This window comes from Filicampus tigris, chromosome 2, assembly GCF_054856515.1.
Source record: "Filicampus tigris isolate MCC_2025a chromosome 2, RoL_Ftig_1.0, whole genome shotgun sequence".
NCBI classification, from domain to species: Eukaryota; Metazoa; Chordata; class Actinopteri; order Syngnathiformes; family Syngnathidae; genus Filicampus; species Filicampus tigris.
This window is the reverse complement of record NC_141218.1, coordinates 1,059,470-1,080,000: the sequence shown is the minus strand read 5'-3', so window position 1 is coordinate 1,080,000 and position 20,531 is coordinate 1,059,470. Positions and strand designations below refer to the sequence as shown.

General features: G+C 47.1%; 2 protein-coding genes across 5 annotated transcripts in view; one reads left to right on the top strand and one right to left on the bottom strand.

Annotated features, from left to right (window-relative positions):
- Positions 1-20,531, bottom strand: part of svep1 (sushi, von Willebrand factor type A, EGF and pentraxin domain containing 1) — an 82,593-nt gene that overhangs the window by 59,354 nt on the left and 2,708 nt on the right. For 3 of the 4 annotated variants that reach the window (XM_086023797.1, XM_086023802.1, XM_086023803.1), the window contains exons 3-4: positions 18,552-18,621; positions 2,967-3,064 (exon numbers count right to left, since the gene is read on the bottom strand). The gene's annotated coding sequence lies outside the window, so the exon portion shown is untranslated. The remainder of the gene's footprint in view (positions 1-2,966; positions 3,065-18,551; positions 18,622-20,531) is intronic. The other variant, XM_086023798.1, reaches the window with a different exon arrangement.
- slc7a8a (solute carrier family 7 member 8a) lies at positions 5,127-20,043 on the top strand. The gene is made up of 12 exons (XM_086023817.1): positions 5,127-5,243; positions 6,204-6,480; positions 11,409-11,613; positions 13,236-13,387; positions 15,566-15,691; positions 16,303-16,456; positions 16,640-16,763; positions 17,608-17,711; positions 17,791-17,887; positions 17,961-18,110; positions 18,174-18,351; positions 18,628-20,043. The coding sequence occupies exons 2-12, from the start codon at positions 6,336-6,338 to the stop codon at positions 18,774-18,776; spliced, it is 1,584 nt and encodes a 527-aa protein (XP_085879943.1). The 5' UTR covers positions 5,127-5,243; positions 6,204-6,335; the 3' UTR covers positions 18,777-20,043.

Here is a 20,531-nt window from a genome sequence, read left to right as displayed (position 1 = left end):
CGGCAGGGTACATGCGCCCTGAATCGGTTGCCAGACGATTGCAGGGCTCACAGGGGGTAAATGGGATGGGGGGGGGAGGGGACTTCCGGTCACAAGAGTCTCATCGAAGTTTTGCCCTAAACACTCAAGGGCAAAGCAAGGGAAGGAATAAAGTGCTGTACAGAGAAATTATAAAAAGCAGATTGAAAAAAAAAAAAAAAGGCAAGACGAGGCGGGACAGCCTCGCGGCAGCGACGACTGGATTCATCCAGACTCCCTTGAAAACAGACTCTTCGTCTAACACTCACTCAAGGAGGGGCTACAGCCAAGAGGGAGGAAATGATATGAGAGACACAATACGTGCATGCAAGCGGGGGGGGGGGGGGGGAGATGTAGATGTTGTTGTTGTTGTCTCTGGTTACGATGTTGTTCGACATTGCCCGAGAGAGTCTTCTTTCCTGGGTCTGGTGAAGTGACGAGCAAGAAGAGGAATGGAACACAGACAAGTTACAACGGGGAAAGAGTCAAAAGGATGAAAAGAGTCGAGTCCTGCCATCGAGCCCATCGGTCCAAAGTCGGATCCAAGTGCATCCCTCCAATAAAAGATGATTCCATATGTGTGGATGCGATACGACTCAAGGACGGCACATTTAAAAGTGGAATGATTCGATTTGGTTCGATTCGGCGGGTTTACGATTCGATTCGATATAGTAGGGCTAAGTGCGAGACGGTATGATGCAATGATTTCCTCGTTGTCATTTGATAACCTTATGAATTACTTTACACGTATATATCCCTATACACAAACAAATGAAAGTCAGACCTTCTGATGTCACTCACGAGGCCACACCCCTTATAGGCGCACATTAAAATACATATATCGCAGTGTCTGTTGATTACACTTGCTAAAGTGAATTGATTATTTTTCATGTTTTTCAATGTTTTGATGCTACCCTGTTTTTTGAGGGGCCGGAACGGATTACAGGCATTTGAATCATTTCACTGGGGGAAAGCGATCGGATAGGTGAGGAAATGGAATTCCTCAGCGGATGTGCCACCGTACTATTTGGATGTGAGGTCGCAGTGCGGTTTCAGAAGTAAAAAGATGAAAAGTTTGATGAATGTGATCGTGTCGAGTTGCGCGGCATGGAGCCGGGAGGCTTTGGCGGCCCTTTTTAGCCAGGCCACCGGGCCAAACAAACTATTAGAAAGGGCTCCCTGAGATATGACGCGCTGCACGTTCCGGAACTCGGCACGTGTTTCGGAACACATTGTCCCCGGGGCGGGACCTCATGTGTTTCTGGTTGCATGGTAAACACGCAGCTCCGATTACTAGCACGCGCCCCCTCGGATTCTCCCCCCCCTAAAAGTCCTCGGGCTCCCCCCCTCTTTCTCATCATGTCTTTGCTGTAAATTCACACATTCCTCTTTGGCGCCTTCAAAATGTTCAAATTGTTCCTTTCCCTCCCTCCTGACGCAGTGTTCACAAACAGTCCCAGAGCCGCCGCTCATTCCCGGGAGTCATGCAGACTTCGAGGAAAACATGAGACCGTCTGAAAGCGGGTATGCACTTGAAGCGTTTGCCATTCTTGACCGCCACTGCATTCATGGGACTGCTTTGATTAGGCTTTCAAAATTGGCTTTCTAGCCTGGTTTGGGGTTTCTAGTCATGGTTTCAAATGAGGGTTCCAAGGCCAGGTGCGGGGTTTGGGTTCGTGTTGACCTGCTTGTCAGATGTTGAGGCCTTTCCTTCCTTCCTTCCTTCCTTCCTCCCTTGCAACCTTTCCTCTGATCTCCCATCCTTCATTCCTTGTCTACTTCCATCCTTCCCTCTTTCATCACTCACATGGTTCCTTCCGTCCTTTGTTCCTTTCTACTTTCACCGTTCCTCTATTTCATCCTCCCTTCCCTCCTTCTTTCCTTCAATAATCCTTGCTTCCTTCCACCCTCCCGCTCTTCCTTCCACCCTTGTGTCCATTCTCCCTTTCACCCATGCTTCCTTCCTACCTCCATCCATCTTGCTTTCCCTCCCATCGCCAATCCTTTCTTTTAGCCTGCCTTCCTTCCTTCCTTCCTTCCTCCTCCTCCCGACTATCCTTCCCTCCTGCATGGCTTACTTGGTTCATTCATTCCTCCCTTCCTTTTCCCCTTCCATGTTCCTTCCGACAGTCATCCTTCTTTTTGTCCTTTCTTCTTTCTGTCCTCTCCTTCTTCCATCCTACTTTCCTTCATCCGTGCTTGCTTCCTACTTTAATCCTTCCCTCCTCCTTAGACCTGTGCTTCCTTTCTTCTTTTTTTGATCATCTATAGTTCTACGTCGTCCTCCATCCGTCTTTCTTTTCCTTCCTTTCGTTCATGCTCCCTTCCTTCATTCACGCGTCCTTGTTTCCTTCACCCTGCCTTCTTTTTTCCTTTCATACCATCATCTCATCCTTGCAGCCTTTCCTCCTTCCTTGAATCTGCCCTTCCTTTCTCCTTTCCTTCATTCTATCCTTGTAACGTCCTCCCTTCTTGCCTTGCTTCCACGTTGTTAAATAAGTTCCTTTTGCCTACTTTGGAGCATCCTGTATATTTAACTAAAAAATATGCAAACTCCTCTCATAAAACGTAAGGGTGAGGCATAAAAACCCGTTGGACTTTTAAAGACAATGTTTGCGTATATTTGAAGAGTTGCAACTTATGTGAATGTTTTTTTTTGCAGTGCGCACCCCCCGTAGGAGTGGAAGCCGATGTAACTCGATGTTCCCATGCCACCTCCCAATACTTTTGTCTGTTTAGAAGGAGGCTTTGCTTTTCAAAGGCCGCGTGATCGTCGGACGGGCTCGGGCAACAAGGCCCTTTGTTCTCCGGCCGCCTCCCGATAGTCACGTTACACGCGGCGTCGTTTTTCAGTCGGCGGCGGTGCCAAACTCCCACCGGGAAAGGTTTGCGGCACGTCGTCGGCAGACGGCCGATTTGGACCCGTCAATCGCCGCAGCTCTGCTTACCTGTCGCCGTTGACGAGGAAGCGCTGCTGCGCGGCAGACGGAAAGTGGTCGTGGCTTGAAAATGGCCGATCTTCGCCCAGCCTGGTTTTCGAAACTCGCTGCAAGGGGAAGATAATTATGTCAATGCAAAACGCATCACTCGCAAATACTTACCGCTAGTCCTCGTGTGGACGCGTGGATCGACTTCTTTTATTCCTATCGTATTATTTCGCCGCATATGGGTCATCTATGGCACGGTCCACTTGTGATGGCAGAGGCCTACGTCTCCAGGTTGCCCATGTTTGTATGCGATTGATCCAATTTTCCATCCGCTGCGCAGCAAACAACGCGAAACAGGATGGGGGGCTTACTTATTAACAGCCTTATCTGGAGAATCTCCATGCCTTTCACTCGCCAATCTGTCACCTGCCGGCGCATGTGTGTGCGTTCACCGCGTTGCAGGTAATCACGTCGGCGCCCGCGTGATGGAAAGGTATTTGTTGCGGCGCGTGCGTGTGTGTGTGTGTTTTGCGCAGATGGCGCAAAAGCGTGCGGGGAAAAGTCTTGCTTTCAGCTTTGACGCTCACAGCGGCACGCCGCTGAGTCGGGCCGTACCGGCCCAGTTCAAACCACCGCCGCCTTTCCTCCCGCACGCCTCTGATCATCCCTTTGAACCGTTGTGAGGTTCCTTAGCCTACATTGCCAACAGACGGTAAATTGGCGTTGTTTTCCTTTGGCGGTACCATTTGTTGGTTTGTTGTTATTCAAAAGGACGACGCACAAGGTGCCGTCTTGCTCCCCTTGGCACGTGCTCAAAGCCGTGGCTCGATTTTGCGCGGGCCATCCGAGCCTTTTCTACAACTCTGGCCCTCATTCGTGTCAATTTCCACCGTAACCTTTGTCATCGCCCCGTTGACACACGGTCCAGACCGTGGGTCGGTTTTGATGCTGCCGTTTCCTCACCAAGGCAAGTTTGCTTAACCCTTCCAAAAGATGAGCAAAGTGTGTTGAACGACAAAGTCCATAAGCACCCTCTTGACACGTGGCCTAACCCAGGGGTCAATTTTGGTCAGGGCACCCATCCGTCCATTTTCAATGCTGCTTTTTCAAACGAAGCTAGCTTTCCACCTCAAATGTAGAACAACTCCATTTCAGTGTTAAAAAAAAAAAAGTATCTCTGATCCTCCCGCTTGACGTATGGTCCAGCCACGGGTCAATCTGGTCAGGCCTTTTCTACCTTTGTCAAGTTTCCACCTGAGATGACAAACCTGGCACCCTTCCGTGCATTTTCAATTCGCCTTCCACTCATCTGACATGCGCGTTTGGGGAATGACGAACGCCTAGGAGGCGGGATTCAAGCCCGGAACCTCTGGACTGCGAGACAGACTTGGAAGCCACTACGGCGCCATGCTGCCCTTTGATTCATATTATTTGCTTCCTTTTTCTATCAAAGGACACTCTGTTGCTCCCTTTCTATCCAGTGTGCTTTGTGTCTCCAGAGCATGATTGCTTTTCTCAAATGGTCCACTCTGATCAAACACACACACACACAGAGATCCAGTCGGCCTTCAGGGAGTTCAGCAAATATTAAGCACTCCCTGAGGATGTGAGGCGGTGCAGGCCACATGACAAACGCACTCAACACGACATTTCATTTGCACGTTGCTGATGTCATCTACAAAGAGGAAGGCTAATCCAATCAAGCCAACAATGCCGCATCACGAGCGCGTCACATTTACAGGCAAAAACTATCGTGGGAAGGTCACCGAGGGCCTTTGAGACTGAGCACGTCAAACAAACACAGATAAGACAACACTGAATTCAAGTCGCTACTTTTGCAGTTTACTTGTATTTTCTGCACATGAGAATTTGCAGAGTCAGCAACAAAAAAATGCTCCGTTGTGCAGCCCAGCCCAGTTTATGTAAGGCCTTTGTTTGCCGGCTGTCACGAGTGGCCAGGAAGCAGCGGTGTCTCTCAGGTGAATGGGGATTTGGAGGCAGGGGGTGCGGGGGGGGCAGGGTCATGGTTCATAGGGGAGGGGAACTCAAGTGTGTGCAATCCGGTTGAGTCACGGGGGGGATGTGACACTCAATCTTGAGTAATAATTGTGTGTTTGTAATATACTTCCTTTCAATAGTAAAATTGTCTTTTTTTTTTTTTTTTAATTTTAGCCCAAATGATGAGACAGTGGCTGGGGAGAGGGAAGTGCGGGCCGCCCTGCTGAAGCTGCGGCCTCCGCCACCCGACCCCAGATAAGCGCTAGATAACGGAAGGATGGATGATTGGTGAAAAACTAGGTGAGTAGGCTACCAGTTTTGAAAAGTGACCTCCATTATTCATCCTCTTGACACATGGGATAATCCATACAATGAAAACAAATCTGTGATGAATTCAGTCCATTTTCTTTCATCAAGTGATTCTCTGGATACAGATGATTTCATTTCAGGCAACCACTTGACAAAATAAAAATGAGTAAATTCCACAACAACTTTTTTTCAGTGCAATTATTTACATGAAAAAAATAAACCTGTAAAACGTTCATGGTAATATAATTTATTACATAAAATAAAAAAATTGTTCATTGAACTACTTTATTATTTCATCCGTCAACCAATTATTTAATGAGATAAATGGCTAAAAAAATCCTTCTCATTTTTTTTATTTGTCATTTGAGATTAATTTTATAATAAGTAACCAATTATTTGATAAAACAGTGTAAAGTGTAAAATGCACTTGTAAAAAATGTTAATTACACAAATACCTTTGTCATGATACATAAATACATTTATTTTCAACAACATACATTCGGTATACTGTATTCATTGAAATATTTCATGAGAGAAATGACATGTAAATTGTTACAATTGTAATGAACCAATTTGCGCGTCTAGTCGTAGACGCGCCACCCCTGCACGGTGTACAAAGAGGAAAAACAAGGGCGGATTATATGGGCGGGGCTAATGTACGCGTATGACGCATACGTGCATTTTGACTACAAAAACTCACCGCGGATTACCGCGCGCAGCTGACTCAACATACCCCTGTGCCCCCGCGGAACCAAAGAGTAGATTTGCCCGTGACGTACTGAGACTTTTGCGCATTTTGTGCCATTTGGAGTAGAATATGCGCGTTTGGCACCACGGGCGCACTTGACGCGCGTTCCACTGAGACCAGCGGTGGATTTGGAGGGGGGGGGGGGGTCTTTTCGTCTCGCGCTTGGATCTGGCTTTCCATGCGTGCGTTTGCGCGCCTTACAGGTTGCTGACGGCGCAGATAGACGCATCGACGTGCGTTGTTGGCGCGCCGGCCGGGACAACATTAGGCGAAAGAGCTGCTCGAGGAGAGCTGGCCAAAGAGGCTAACTAGGAAGCCGCGCAATCTTTGTCGACATGTCGGACGGTCCCAGACAGCGGGCCGCTTCTTCCAAGGATGCTGCCGGTGAGGAGTCCGGAGACGGAGGAGGAGGAGGAGGAGGAGGAGGAGTTGCACTGAAGAAGGAAATCGGCCTCGTCAGCGCCTGCGGCATCATAGTTGGCAAGTTCTACAAAAATCTAGCCATGCTCTGTTTATACAACTCGGCAACTTTTTTTCAAGCAAAAATGCTAAACACACGGTTGCAAAAACAATCGCTCTTATGCCCTATTGACACATGGTCGAACTCGAACCCACGTGGTCATTTCCATCTCTCCATTTTCTATTCACTTGTCCTCATTAACCATACATTTCCACCACAAATAACAAACATCCATACGCACACCTGTGTTGGAAAACAACCGCTAACATCTACCGTTCCCCCATCTTGACAGATGGTTTAACCCATGGCTCAATTTTTGCTCTGGTTGTCCATAATCAATCAACATCAATTGCAGGGCTCAACCAACCAACCAACCAACCAACCAACCGCCAACCTGTATTGTATGTGTGGTCCTTCCATTGACCTTGATAGGTGGAAGGGGAGCGAGGGAGAAAGGGAGGGGAGGGAGGACTGATTCATTCAGCCATGCGTTTTCACAGTAATCAGAGGAAAGATGAGCGAGAATGCACAAACGTTCCCATAGGGAGAAATTGAGGCGGAAGGACAACAGAGGCAAAAACACTGGATGAGATTGAAGTCTAAAATCTGCAATGTAGAGACTGATTTTAAACACATTCAAACTTATCAAAACATACTTTTTTAAACACATTCGAAACTGAGCCGAGCACAGTGTATAATCAAACACCAAAATGTTCTATCAAACTTAACAAAACTTTGCTAGCTCATATAATGCAAAAAGCCATTCATGGGCTAATGGAAATTAGCATAGCGCCCGTGGCACAGCACTTTTCAGCCTTGCAACAACAGTTGTTCGGATGTTGAGGCAGCACTTACTGCTACTTCAACATCCGAACTAAAGAATAACCAAACCATACAGAAGGACGCACTCTTCTCTTAAGTCTGCACACCCCTGTTCAAATGCCAGGTTTTGTGATATAAAAAAAGGAGACTACATCTTTTAGCATCCAGCCTTAATGTGACCTGCACACCTTGACTGAAAAATGTCACACTCAACCACTGACATCATTTGGTTGGGCCACCATTTCAAGTGCCATTTATTCAGCCCAAATACGGTTCAGATGTTCTACTAGTCTTTTCTTGATATGTTTTGCTTCCTCGCAGAGGCCAGGAGGTTTTGTGCTAACACCGACAGCTATTTGGAACTGCTCATGTTACTGTTGCGCAATATATTCCCCACTTGCTCATGACCGTTCTTCACGGTGTTCAGTTGGATATTTAATACCCTGGGAATTCTTTTGTACCCTTCCTCCTGCCACACACCTTTGAACAATGCGATACCTCTGATGCTGCACAAGCTTTTTTGTGCTGTAATGTGTGCCAAGAAAAATGTCGGCAAAAGCCTACTGGAACACCTGAACTTTATTGCGGGGATTAAAGATCACATCCCCACTTATAAGAGGGTGTGCACACTTGTGCAACCTCATATTTCACTGATCTCAAAATGATTTGATTTGTTTATGTATCATTTGTCTGCTATCCTTTTCCTATTGTTTGAGTGCAGTCAGAGGGGTTTTATGGCCCTTGCAGAGTCCGGACTTTCACGTCACGTGTGCCCGGCGTGATTCGTCTCAGCCGCGAGCGATCCCTTTCCAAGGACATCAAACAGTCGCGTAGCCCCACACAGGCGCGCGCACACACACACACACACACACAGCAACTCGTATCGGGGGATTACAAGTGAACTCTTGGCCATTTGCAAAAAGGCCCCCGCCCTGATAACTCCGTTGTATTAGCGTGCCCGGCCGGCTAAACCATATGAGCCGGCAAGCACTCGATTTCGTGGATTTCATTTCTTGCGGGAGTTTTTTTTCACTTCACACTGGCTGATTATTTAAAGTATTCATGTGTGACCATTGCAACAGATTGTTGACGTTTTGCTAGCTGAGTAGTTTTGCTCTGACCGACCAATCGGCGAACTTAAAAATGCTGATATTGTATGTGTGTGTGAGGCTACTTTGAAACCTTACTGGTGAAAGAAACCGTTCAATTGATAGCATAGTTTAAGTTACATGAGCCAGCATTTATGATTCTGCCTAGGGATGGGCGAGATACCGGCCAGATACCGGCCTTATCATTAGGTACTGGGTACTCGTGGAGGCTGCCGATACCAGCCACCAATCCTGGGGGCAAAGAAAATCTGATATTGAATAAGGCCTCCTTGGCAGTAGTTGGCGCTATAATGCGGCAGTTTGCCACGTCGGCGAATCATCATCTGCGTCAGGGTGAAAGATTTTGTTGACAATGTTTTGTCATTGTGTTCAATGAAATGGTATCTGTACTCTGTATCGTGAGTACTCAAAGAGTGCATACTCGTAATGGTATCGGTGTGAAAAAAAGTGTCATTGAACCTCCCTGATGCTCTCAGTTAGTCAGATGATTCACAAAGCCTAATATTTCAGTATGATTTCATTGTTATGAGGACTAGGGTTGCAACTAACGATCAGTTTTTCGACTAATCGGGTTTAAAAACAACATTTATTTCCGTCTCTTTATTGAATGGCAAGACATTAACTGACTGAAAAAACAAACGGATTACAATTCATTATTTGTTTGGTCCTAAACATGTTGAGCAAGGTTTTAAAAAGTAAAAGCAGGTGTTTGCAAATGTATTATTTTGTTCAAACTAAGATAATCACTTTGCTTTCACGGAGGACGAAAGACATTTGAGAGTATTTGCGGTTGAGAGGCTGAAATTCCACAAATGTGATCAATTTGACATCAAACAATATCTCTAAACGACCATCGATTAGTTGTCGATTAATCTATTACTTGTCTAATGTGATCCCTTTAGTCTTCAGTGAAGATTTTTTTTCTTGGAACTGTCAGGTTTTGCAAAGAAATGGCAAAGGAATCTTTGAAAGTCTTTTTCTTCAAAAGTTAGAGTTTTACCAAATGATCCTCTTATTTTGCTTCATTTGTACGAACTTACCCTAAAAAGGAATGACTATCTTTAATTTGAAACCAGAAATTTGAAAAGTCATTTTCCTCAAGTCACAAAAATGGAAATGCATTTTAACGCGTCATGTTTTCAATGGCTTTTTGTTATTTTCTTTGTAGAAAAGTGGGTCATGACTTTTCAATGACAGAAATTTGCGGCTCCCAGTACCGTTACTTTTTGGGGCACGGAGCCATATCGGGTTGCGCTAATGTGCTAAAGCGACATGGTGGGAGGAATTGAAGTGGAGTTTAGGCTTCCGTCCAAACACTTGAACAGGAACAGAAATCTGCTCGTCGAGCATGTCTGAGAGCAAAGCTCTTCCTGTACGAAAACAACAGGCTGGCTCTCGCTCTCGCGGTCGCGGTCGCGGCAACTGGACCTTTCCGCATTTGGCGGCGTGTCACGAACCCAACGCACTGGCTATAAAATACGCATCCTTGTTCATTGTGTCGATAGATTGCGACGACTACCTTGGACTTTTGCACCGTACCGACTTATCATGCAGGGCTGTCGGTAATGATTCAACGCGGCCTTTGACATAACCGCCCTTTTATGAGTTTCCCAAGCTCCGACTTTAGCTTGGTCAAGGCTTGATGTCGGCGCATCTCAGGCATGGTATCCTGAAGCCACCCGCCTGGTCCTTAATCTACTTGCTACATCAGCAGATTAGCACTTCCCATTTGGCCTGATGACTGGGCCGCCATATCGCAGAGGCAGCGAGCAACCCTCCCCCCACACCTCACGCACATCTGTCGCTCACAATTGCGTGCCAGTGTTAGTTTTCCTGTACGGTTTGCCCACAAAGCCACAATCAAAAAAAAAAAGAAAAAAAAGAAGCGACTCACTCTTGAATTGCAAGTAACGTCACCGAAAGCACTGAAACAGGTCAGGTTAGAAAGTACAACATGTGAGGGGATGTCCCACTTGCTGGTGTGGAACTTGTTTTGTTCTATTTTCATCGCGCCAAGGCTCTTATTTTACATTTGAAAAATCTCACAAATGCCACTGAAACTAAACACCGCGAGCCCCAGTGGATCACAAATACATTCCGAGCCACCTGCAAAAAAAAGAAAAAAAACTCGCAAGAATCGCAGTACAGCAAGACCAAGTGGAAGTACTTTTACCCCTCTTTGACGATTTAAACACACTTGAACTCATCAAAACACAAGTTTGAAAACATTCCTCCGTTGTATTTGTGTCAGCATGCTTGTCGCTCCCATTTTGTAAAGTGCATAAAAGGTCAAAGAAACGATGAGCCCAAACGGTACATTTGAACACCAAAATGTTCAAACAAACCACTTTTTAACGCAAGTCCGCTATCTTAAGGCCCAGTCAGCCCGACGGCATCGAGAACGGACTTAACCGGTACCGCGTCACACGCAGGTGCCGCACTCCCGACACGTGGCCGATAGAGCCAAAAATGAAAAAACAACCTTGTACCTTGCATGTGCCCCGTATTCTTTTGATTTCATCCATCGCCACGCCGTTGTTTTGGTGTGATACTCTTTCTTTGTTTGGCGGCGTGTCTGCTCATGCTGCGCCTGCGTGTGGCATGAAGATGACGTTCTCAACGCCGACGAGGGATGGACCGGGACCGCGTGGGTCCATTAAATACGCGGGACGCAGCGCGCCGGCGGTTAGGCCACGCCCGGCTCGGCCGATTGACGATTTCGGTTTCAAATCATTTCAAACTCTTCTTGCAACATTGCGCCCTAAATATCAATTTTGCCAATGCGCGCACATGAGGCAAAGACTCTCTGTAATTTCCACTCACAACCCAGGCTAAAATAGACTCCTGCCATATTTCTTACAGAGCTCGTCTCCTGGTGCGGATAATCACTTCAACATAGTTCCTTGACACCGGTGTACTACTATCCTATTTGATTGGCAATACCGTGTGTACTACTGATGTCTGTGCTTAAATGTTTACATGATTCTTCCCGATCCTCGTTTTTCTTTCGCCTTTAGGCAACATTATCGGATCTGGAATTTTTGTGAGTCCAAAGGGCGTGATGGAGAACGCCAGCTCTGTGGGCGTGGCCCTGGTGGTGTGGATCATCACGGGCATCATCACGGCCATCGGGGCGCTGTGCTACGCCGAGCTGGGCGTCACCATCCCCAAGTCGGGAGGGGACTACTCCTACGTCAAGGACATTTTCGGAGGCTTGGCCGGGTGAGCAAATACTCGATGCTTGGATGGGCTCCAAGTCCAGTGAATCGACTACTACTCATGATACTAATCCTAATCCAATTGATTTTAACATATAACATTCGCGGTTTGGCATTGACAAATTCGATGAATTTGTTGGCATAACCCGTACTGGATTATGGCTGGAAAAATTCCCGGCCAAAGCAATAAAAGTCTTACTTTGGCGCCATCTTGTGGCATGTTGGTACCAAGAAACAGAGTGAATTGCGGGGCTTCGTTCCAAAAAAGGAGTGATTTGCCACCATCTTGCTCCCAAGAATCGATATTGAAGTGAGTTGAGGAGCCTCGTTTCGGTTCGGTCCGCAAAGAGCAGAGAAACGGTGCGGACGGAGCTTTGCAAAAAATGCAAACGCAACAATTGGCAACTGAAATAGTAATTCCACTTCCAGTCACGTCCTGATGAATGAAAAGATCATTCCGTTACAGCAGCAAATGGCATGAACCGCACCATTCTTTGCTCCACATTCGACTTGCTCTGTGTCAAGTTGATCTAAGCAGATCGCACTTGTTTGGTTCCCAAGGTTGACATATGATTCCGCCTCTGCTCAGTGCAATGAAAGGTGAAGAATTTCAAAGTGGCTTTTGCAGCCTTCGCTTTTTCCTCATCGGGGCTCCGGAGGAAAAAGGTTTGTACGCTCCGGGCTGGTTTAAGGAGCTCTAAAATTTAATTCAAGCGTATGCTTTTCAACATCTGACATTGATTATTCTTAGATGGGGGGTCTGAACCATTCGAGTTGATATTAAAATTCATAAAAGGCGGCTTTGGGACTGGATGAGCCTGTAGATGGGACATTTGGACCTGGAGGGGGTTGTAAATTGGCAGGCTTACAAAACACTTTGTTGTTGTTGCCGCCGATTGCGGGTTTCAAGTGCACGCTCACAATCGCCTTCCGCTCATTCATTCAAGATGATGTGACCGTTCAGCGCTCGGGAACAACTTGCGACAACTTCCCAGAAAACAGTAAAAACACGCTGTACTTTAGTCCGGACAACAAACACAGATGAGACCATTGTATGGGGCCACCCCCAGCCACTTCAATTATCACCAGGGTACTTGCAATCAGGATGTATTCTGGGAGAGGAATTCAGTCGGACAAAGCGGCCGAGGTTTGTTTTTTTTGGTTTGTTTGTTTTTTTGTCACTTTGTACAGTTTCTATCGATGCACATCAATGACCTTTAGCGCGGGAGACAACTCGGGCCCGGGATGAAGTGGCGGGCCTCCCTGTGCCCTCGAGCTCGGATAAATATACCACGTTTGTTTGTGTCGAGCCCGCTCCTTTTGTCCCTCGCGTCCGCCTAAACACAACTTCAATAGACAAACAAGAAAGGCTGCTCGTTACGCCGACGAGGCGGCGCTTATTTAATCTAAAGCGGCCGACTGGACAAGCTGCTATAGTTGGCGCGTCCTGCAGGAGAATTTTTTTTTTGCCGTCAAACACACACATTCCTGTGAGATGATCCGGCATAAGCCTCTGTTAAACCCTCGTCCGGACAAAGGTTGTTATTTGACCGAGCGCAAAAATTCCAAGAAGTCATCTTTGTCCTAATCCCCGACCACCACCCCCGTCCGTGTCTTTTGGTCCAGGTTCCTGCGTCTGTGGATTGCCGTGCTGGTGATCTACCCGACCAACCAGGCTGTGATCGCGCTGACCTTCTCCAACTACGTCCTGCAGCCCCTCTTCCCCACCTGCTTACCGCCAGAGAACGGGCTGCGCCTGCTCGCTGCGGTTTGCCTCCGTAAGTCCAAAAACACCATTTCCAATTCTTTCAGGTCAACGCATTCCGCATATATTGGGCTCTTCCCGTGCTTCCCGAAAATATATTTAAATGTTGTGCAGTCATAATTTGTGATCTCCCAGAGGAAGGTATTCCGTTGGACTGACGGACCGTCACTGTTGCTGACGATTGGCGAATGAAGGGACCCCTTTTAAAAATGACGGACTCGCAAATGACGGAAGTGTGTTTTCATCCGTCAGCGTAATCGTCACTAACCGCGTGGTCGTCGGTGACGGACGCCTGTTTTTCCACGTTTTGGGGGGAAACCAACTGGACCGGTGGACTTCTGACGGTCTGACTGAGGGACTGACGATCACAATTGAGTCCGTCAGTAAAAAAATGACAGACTGACGAATGACGTCGAAGGAAAATGTAGTGAAGCGCCCACGTCGGTGATCTCCAGTTTGTCGTGAGGGATACGTTGCAGAACCAAGCGCTACAGGAGAAAATCGGCCATATAGACACCATATTAAAAGAAATATTTGAGTTTTACCCCTCCCGCAGGCTTGAAACACATAGAAACTATAAAACGGCTATAAAAAGCCAAGAGATGCCGCACCGACAGCACATTAGACTGAACTGAAAATGGATCCAGCCCGACTCGTTTATGCTGCCCCTCCTCTTCTTGTTTCTAACGCAAAGTGTTTGCACGGCTCTGAAAGCAGTCAATCCGCATCCGTCGAAAAACTTAGCACTCGCCGGGCAAATACTGCACGCAGACATCAGACAGCCAGAAAGACGCGTCGGCATGACTGCGAGCTTTGTGGCGCGCTGTTTGCCTAAGCAAACCTTGCCTAGAAATGTACGTTTTGTGTGAAGATTCTCGAAAGTAGACAGCGTCGAGCTGCAACCCTCTCCTACTCCTCGAAAGAGGTGCCAAAAAAGTGGTCCTGGGGGGGTGGAGCGGGTGAAAGGTGAGCAGGGAGTGGCGCTCCGCTCCAGCAAATTCACATGCGACCGCCTAAAATTAGGGTGAATGTAGCCTTACTTAAATTAGGGACGTCTCCAGAGTAGCCGGCCAAGTAACGGTGGGTCTTCTGTTACAAAAACATCGTCGCTTTGAGGTGGCAACCCAGTCGTGTTTGCAGCACTCGCACATGCACAACGTTTGATTTTGTGTACTCGTCTTACCGACAGTTGAGCAGCCTGCGAAAGAGTGCTGCAGTTGGATGTCCACATTTGTTGACGTGTAGGCTAAATTCACTGAAAGTCAAAGGTGGCGAAAGCACCCACACTTTATGGCCTGAAGTACTTATTCAACTGCAGTAAAAGTTAAAAAGTCCTGACTCTGAAATGTACTGGAGGTCCCTGTAAAGTTGAAATAATTATCTTGTAAATTTGACACACCACAGAGAGGAGTGTTGTCAACCTTGCCAAATCTGAAGGATTAAAAAAAAGAAAAGTCGCCTAGTATGTAAAGTGAGGCTTCACAATCGTGACAAAGCAAGTAAAAGAGGTGCTAGCCGCTAGCTAGCTTACGAGCTAACCGAGCTATTCTGTAAATTGCGGCATCCTGGGAAGATGCATTTTCGGGGCGTAGTCATTGCTAGCTAGCTAAATGTACGTGGTAGTGATTGAAGAGTGGGCAGCGGGGATTCACGCCGGACTCCATGTGCGAAACTAGCCCCGTTTTAGCTACATCCCCAAAAAAGTCATGAAAGAAGCTCCACATTTCAGTGCTACATAGTTCTCAGTCTTTGCACGTATGCAGCAATGACCTTTTTAACATGTTTCATTTATTTCGAATCTAATCTGAATTCACTTTCCTGCGTGTTTAAGTGCAGTCACAAAGTCTGTTACTTCCTATCATCGCTGAAAGCTGCTCCAGGACCTCGAATCTAAAAACAAAAAACAAATCCATACTCCTGCCAAATGGTGTGTCAACGAGGCCATTTTTAACGGCACCCTATTGGCCTGAACCTACTGGCCCGTTAAGGAGGCTCTGTTGTGCAAGCTGGTGGAGAGGTTCAATGCACACGAGCCACGTCAAAGGTCCGCGCACAGCCTCCGCCCCGTCAATATGTGGTCACACGACAACGTGAAGTGCCCCCCTGGGGTTTCCCAGCTGTGAAAATCACTATCGCACAGATGATACGTGTAGAAGATCGAACTCATTGTATTTTGTGTTTGTGGGTCCAGTTCTGTTGACTTGGGTGAACTGCTCCAGCGTGCGATGGGCAACCAGGGTGCAGGACATATTCACGGCGGGGAAGCTGCTGGCCTTGGCCCTCATCATCATCATGGGCATCGTGCAGATTTGCAAGGGTGAGTCTCTCCTCGGGGTCACCGGGGACGTGCTTCTCCCTCCCACCACGAACACCGTGGGGGTTGCTGGGTTGCGGCGCATTAACATTAGCGTGAGTTTGTAGCTTTAGTAGTCACAACATGGCAGGGCGCCAGTTGCTATTGGGGCCCGCGGAAGATGAGGCCCCTGAGACAACAGAAACGGGAGTGTTTGAAGACAAAGATTAAGGTGGCTTATGTCAGTGGTCTCCAACCAACCGGCCGTGGGACATTTTGTACCCAGGCTGCACAGAGAGACTGAACAGAAAAAAAACAACATTTTCTCCATCGCTGGAGTCTGAAAGCTGAAAGCCCCTGCCTGACACATCAAACCACTCGTCTCGCTCGCGTGATAGCGGCAGTAAAAACGAGCCTCGGAAGCTGTAGCGCACGTGAGCAAAAAGAGCTTTGGAGCGCTTCTTCGGGGAAGTGAAAAGGCATTTGGCCTTGGATGAGACACAGGAGCCATAATAAGATGACCCGATTGAGGATTGCTGACTTGTGTGAAAATGCATTTGGCCGGGAAGCGTATTTGGTCGTAAGACGTGAATCTGTGAGCAATGAAATAGAAAGACTTCATCTTGTACACGTAGGGGAGTACTACTGGTTGGAGCCGGCCAATGCCTTCGAGCCCTTCCAGGACTATGACGTGGGATTGATAGCCTTGTCCTTCCTACAAGGCTCCTTCGCCTACGGGGGATGGAACTTCCTCAACTATGTCACAGAGGAGCTGGTGGATCCTTACGTGTAAGACTTGTGTATTGCTTTCCCACAGTAGTAAATGGCCGCCCTTGCCATCGAAGCCCCTGATCCACTATCTGATCCCTGATGCGTTATTGTACCTCCCCGAAGATACAGCTTTTGCTGTTTTGTTGTTTCATTTCCTGTATTAAATCCTCGTCCTCCAACACGCTCTTTATTCCCACGCAGGAACCTGCCCCGCGCCATCTTCATCTCCATCCCACTCGTGACCTTTGTCTACGTCTTCGCCAACATTGCCTACGTCACGGCCATGAGTCCACAGGAGTTGCTGGCCTCCAACGCCGTCGCTGTGGTGAGTGGCTCTGACAAGCGCTTTCCACCTGGCAGTTCTGTCATCGTCAGTGGTGGGAAGTAACAAAGGCCAAATCCTGCAGTGTGTTACCATACTTAACTGGTCAGCTGGCCAACACCCTCCCCCAGGGTCAAGGCTTGCGGCACTGGTCCGGCCTTTCCAGAGCAAAAAAAAAAAAAAAAAAGAGTGCTGGGGAGGAAATCCCGATCCAGCTCAGGAACCGCCAGCTCCAACTGGGCAGTAGAGCACTCCAATTTTCCTAGTCCTATCCACCGACCGCCCTATCATTGGTACTCCTGTTACCTGCGCTTGCTATCTTCGTTGCCGGCAGCCCTAACCGCCTGAGAACGGCACCCACCCACCCCACTTCCGGGAGTGCACATTCGCCGCCTCAGCGTCTTCTAGCGCTACTCTTGTCATCTCGTCAGTACATCTCCACAGAAGCGTTTAGCTTTGCTCCCCTGACTCTTCTTCCACAGTCTTGGCACTCCCCTTAGTAGCTCGCCTTCCCAAATCACCTGCATCAGCGAGCGACAGATGAAACTCATCAGCCTCACTCGTTCCCCTCTCCAGGGCCAACCACCATAATAATGATCCCGATGTGAAAAAAACGCATGAATAGAGAGAGGTAAAGTCAACCACGGTTGAGGTCCTATTCAACTGATATATAAGGCGACAAAAATAGGCACAGCAGCGTCATGGAGGAACGTGAACCAGGGAGCAATAGCAACGACGGCGACAGATTCGCGAAGCAAGATGTAGTATTTGGATTTTGTGACTCCCACCACCGTTGACATCCGTTGAACATGTTCGCCAGAGTCCAATTGTTTCTTGTCCATCCCAGACGTTTGGAGAGAAGCTTCTGGGTGTGATGGCGTGGATCATGCCCATCTCTGTCGCTCTGTCTACCTTCGGGGGAGTCAACGGCTCCCTCTTCACGTCGTCGAGGCAAGTCAGTCTTGCGGTTCAATGCGCTTCCTGCGGGGAGCTTGATCACCACATTTTCTCTTCTCATCCTTCACTGCAGGTTGTTCTTTGCCGGGGCCAGAGAGGGACACCTCCCCAGTCTACTGGCCATGATTCACGTCAAACGCTGCACTCCTATCCCGGCTCTGCTCTTCACCGTGAGTTCACCTGCTCTACCCGTGATCTCGTTCCAAGCGCCAGGAGCGACTCTCGAAGCCTGTCTCTCCACAGTGCCTGTCCACCTTACTCATGCTGTGCACCAGTGACATGTACACCCTGATCAACTACGTAGGATTTATCAACTACCTCTTCTACGGCGTCACAGTCGCCGGGCAGATTGTTCTGCGAATCAAACAGCCCAACATGCACAGGCCCATTAAGGTGCGTCTGTCGAATATCTTCAGTTTTTGGAGGGTGTCGCTAAAATTCGTCTTTTGCTTTCAGATCAGCCTGATATGGCCGGTGATTTACCTCCTCTTCTGGGCCTTCTTGCTCATCTTCTCGCTTTACTCCGAGCCTGTGGTGTGCGGCATCGGCCTGGCCATCATGCTCACCGGCGTGCCCGTCTATTTCCTGGGTGTTTACTGGGACAACAAGCCAAAGTGCTTCGACGCATTTGTTGGTAAGTTTGTCCAATGTCAATTGTTTACTGATTCTAGCAATAGACGTAAGAGCAGTACAAATTTGGATCCCCGCAACTCCGCCAGAATTCTGGCTTCCATAGATTTGCAGGGGCCCAGATGGAGCAATTGCCGATACTCCTGATTCCTGCTCTCAGGCCCCAAACCTCAACCTAAAAGAAAACTGTTGAATCAGTCCTACCATAAAAATGGAAGCGTTGATTTCTTTCGCCGAGCCGTCGATCCACAACTAATGGCGTGTGCGTCTCCTCCTTCAGACAAGATGACATATTTGGGTCAGAGGTTTTGCGTGGTGGTTTATCCCGCTCAGACATCGAACAACGGAGACGAGGGTGAGGAAATGAAGGAGGCCAGATCCCCTCTGTCCAAAGAGGACGACGAAAACCACAAATCGGCGGACTACTGAAGGGACAAAGTCTGTGCCGCAGTTTGATGTGGATTTACTGATCAACACGCGTAGCCCCTCTCTTACGGTATATCTTTTGATGCATCTTTTTTTTTTTTGTTGAAATCTCTGTGCCAAATATGCTGTGACATTTTAAGAGCAATATCACCCCCATAAGCGTCCACCGGGGTTTTATTTAAAAGTGTGCAATAAAAGACAGGCTACATCGTCAATGCCACACTCCTGAAAGAGAAACATCTTAGTATGTCTTATTCTTGTTAAATGAAATCACTGTGATGACTTCTTATTGTTTTTCTACTTTTGTTATCAATCTTGTAAATTTTTGCTTTTTTTCCACATATCCAAAACACCAAATTTGATTGTCCACACTTTTCATCTCGTGAAGTGCAAAGATTCCAAGATGCATTTGTTGTTTTGTAATTGTTTTTTGATTGAATTTTTTGGGGGCAATATTTTAGAGACATGTTTGATTTTAGTTCCTAGCATCTGCATTTAATGTTTACTGCTAACTACCCCAGAGGCTTAACCCCTGCATATTTGTTGTTCGTGTCGCTTTGGTGCCATCTTGTGGTGTGAGAAGGAACCATGCTGAAGTGAGTGGAGGGGTTTCAGGTTGACAAAAGTAGTGCTCCGCCACCACTTGTGACACCTGTCGGCAATTATAAACCATTTTGGGGGAGTGTCAATTACTCACGTTTTTAGCTGGGTTCACTGTATCCCATTGCAGATGATGGGTGAAATGTCATTTGCCTTAATTTGATGGCATGTGGCGTTTCTAGCCGGGACTGATGTGGAGAAAAGTTAGTCCTCATGCAGGATTTTCACACAATACCAAAAAAGCCATTTATTTGTCTATCGCAGTTGATTGGATTGTTGTTCCAACCATGCATTAGTACTGATTTGAACCAGTTATATGATCATTGTTACACCTTATGTCCAAAACCGTTCATCATAGTTCCTGTACGCAATGTTCCATACCTGCAATAATCACATCGGTTTCTCAGGGCAACCCAGCCTCCTTAACTACGCTGCCAAAAACAAAAACTCGAAACATCTGTACAGGTGCTACTTTGATATTTTCCCTCTCAGGAGTCCCTCTATCTTCCAAAACACAGTGACATGGAAATATAGGCAATGCTGGGGCAGTTTTGTATCAGTTTCTCTTGTTTAGATTGTACCTTTACAGTGACAACGCTTTGATTATGTGTCTGTTAATATTGTGTCCACGGTTGATTGTCTCCTAGAAAATAAAATACTGACAGAGGTATTTTGGAATGTGTAACTCAGGTGCTTTCTGTTCTTTTAAATGTGTAATCCATTTGATTGCAATTGAGTTCTTTGGTCCTACTTCAGAAAATGATATTTACTGTGTAACGACGATATCGTCACAGGTAAACTGGAGCCTATCCCGCCTGATTTAGGGTGAGACCGATGGAACGCCGTGCACCAAGTGTATTGAGTTAGTACTTTTTTTTTAAGGAACAGTTTAGGAACTGAAATGTTGTCATTCTTGATTTGATTGCTATTTTTAATTTCTGCTATTGAAGGAAGTTTGCGCCTCTTACAGTATTTGAAATTCTTGGAACAAATTTTCACTTTTTATTTTTTTTTAAATAATTCTTGTCGGGGCCTATTTCATTTTGTTCCCACGTGCAGGAATGAGAGGTATTTGGCTTATCTCGAACTCAGCATTATTCCAGATGTGAGCACATAACTGAGATTCTGTGGCCTTCACCCCTTTCCACCTGGCAGATA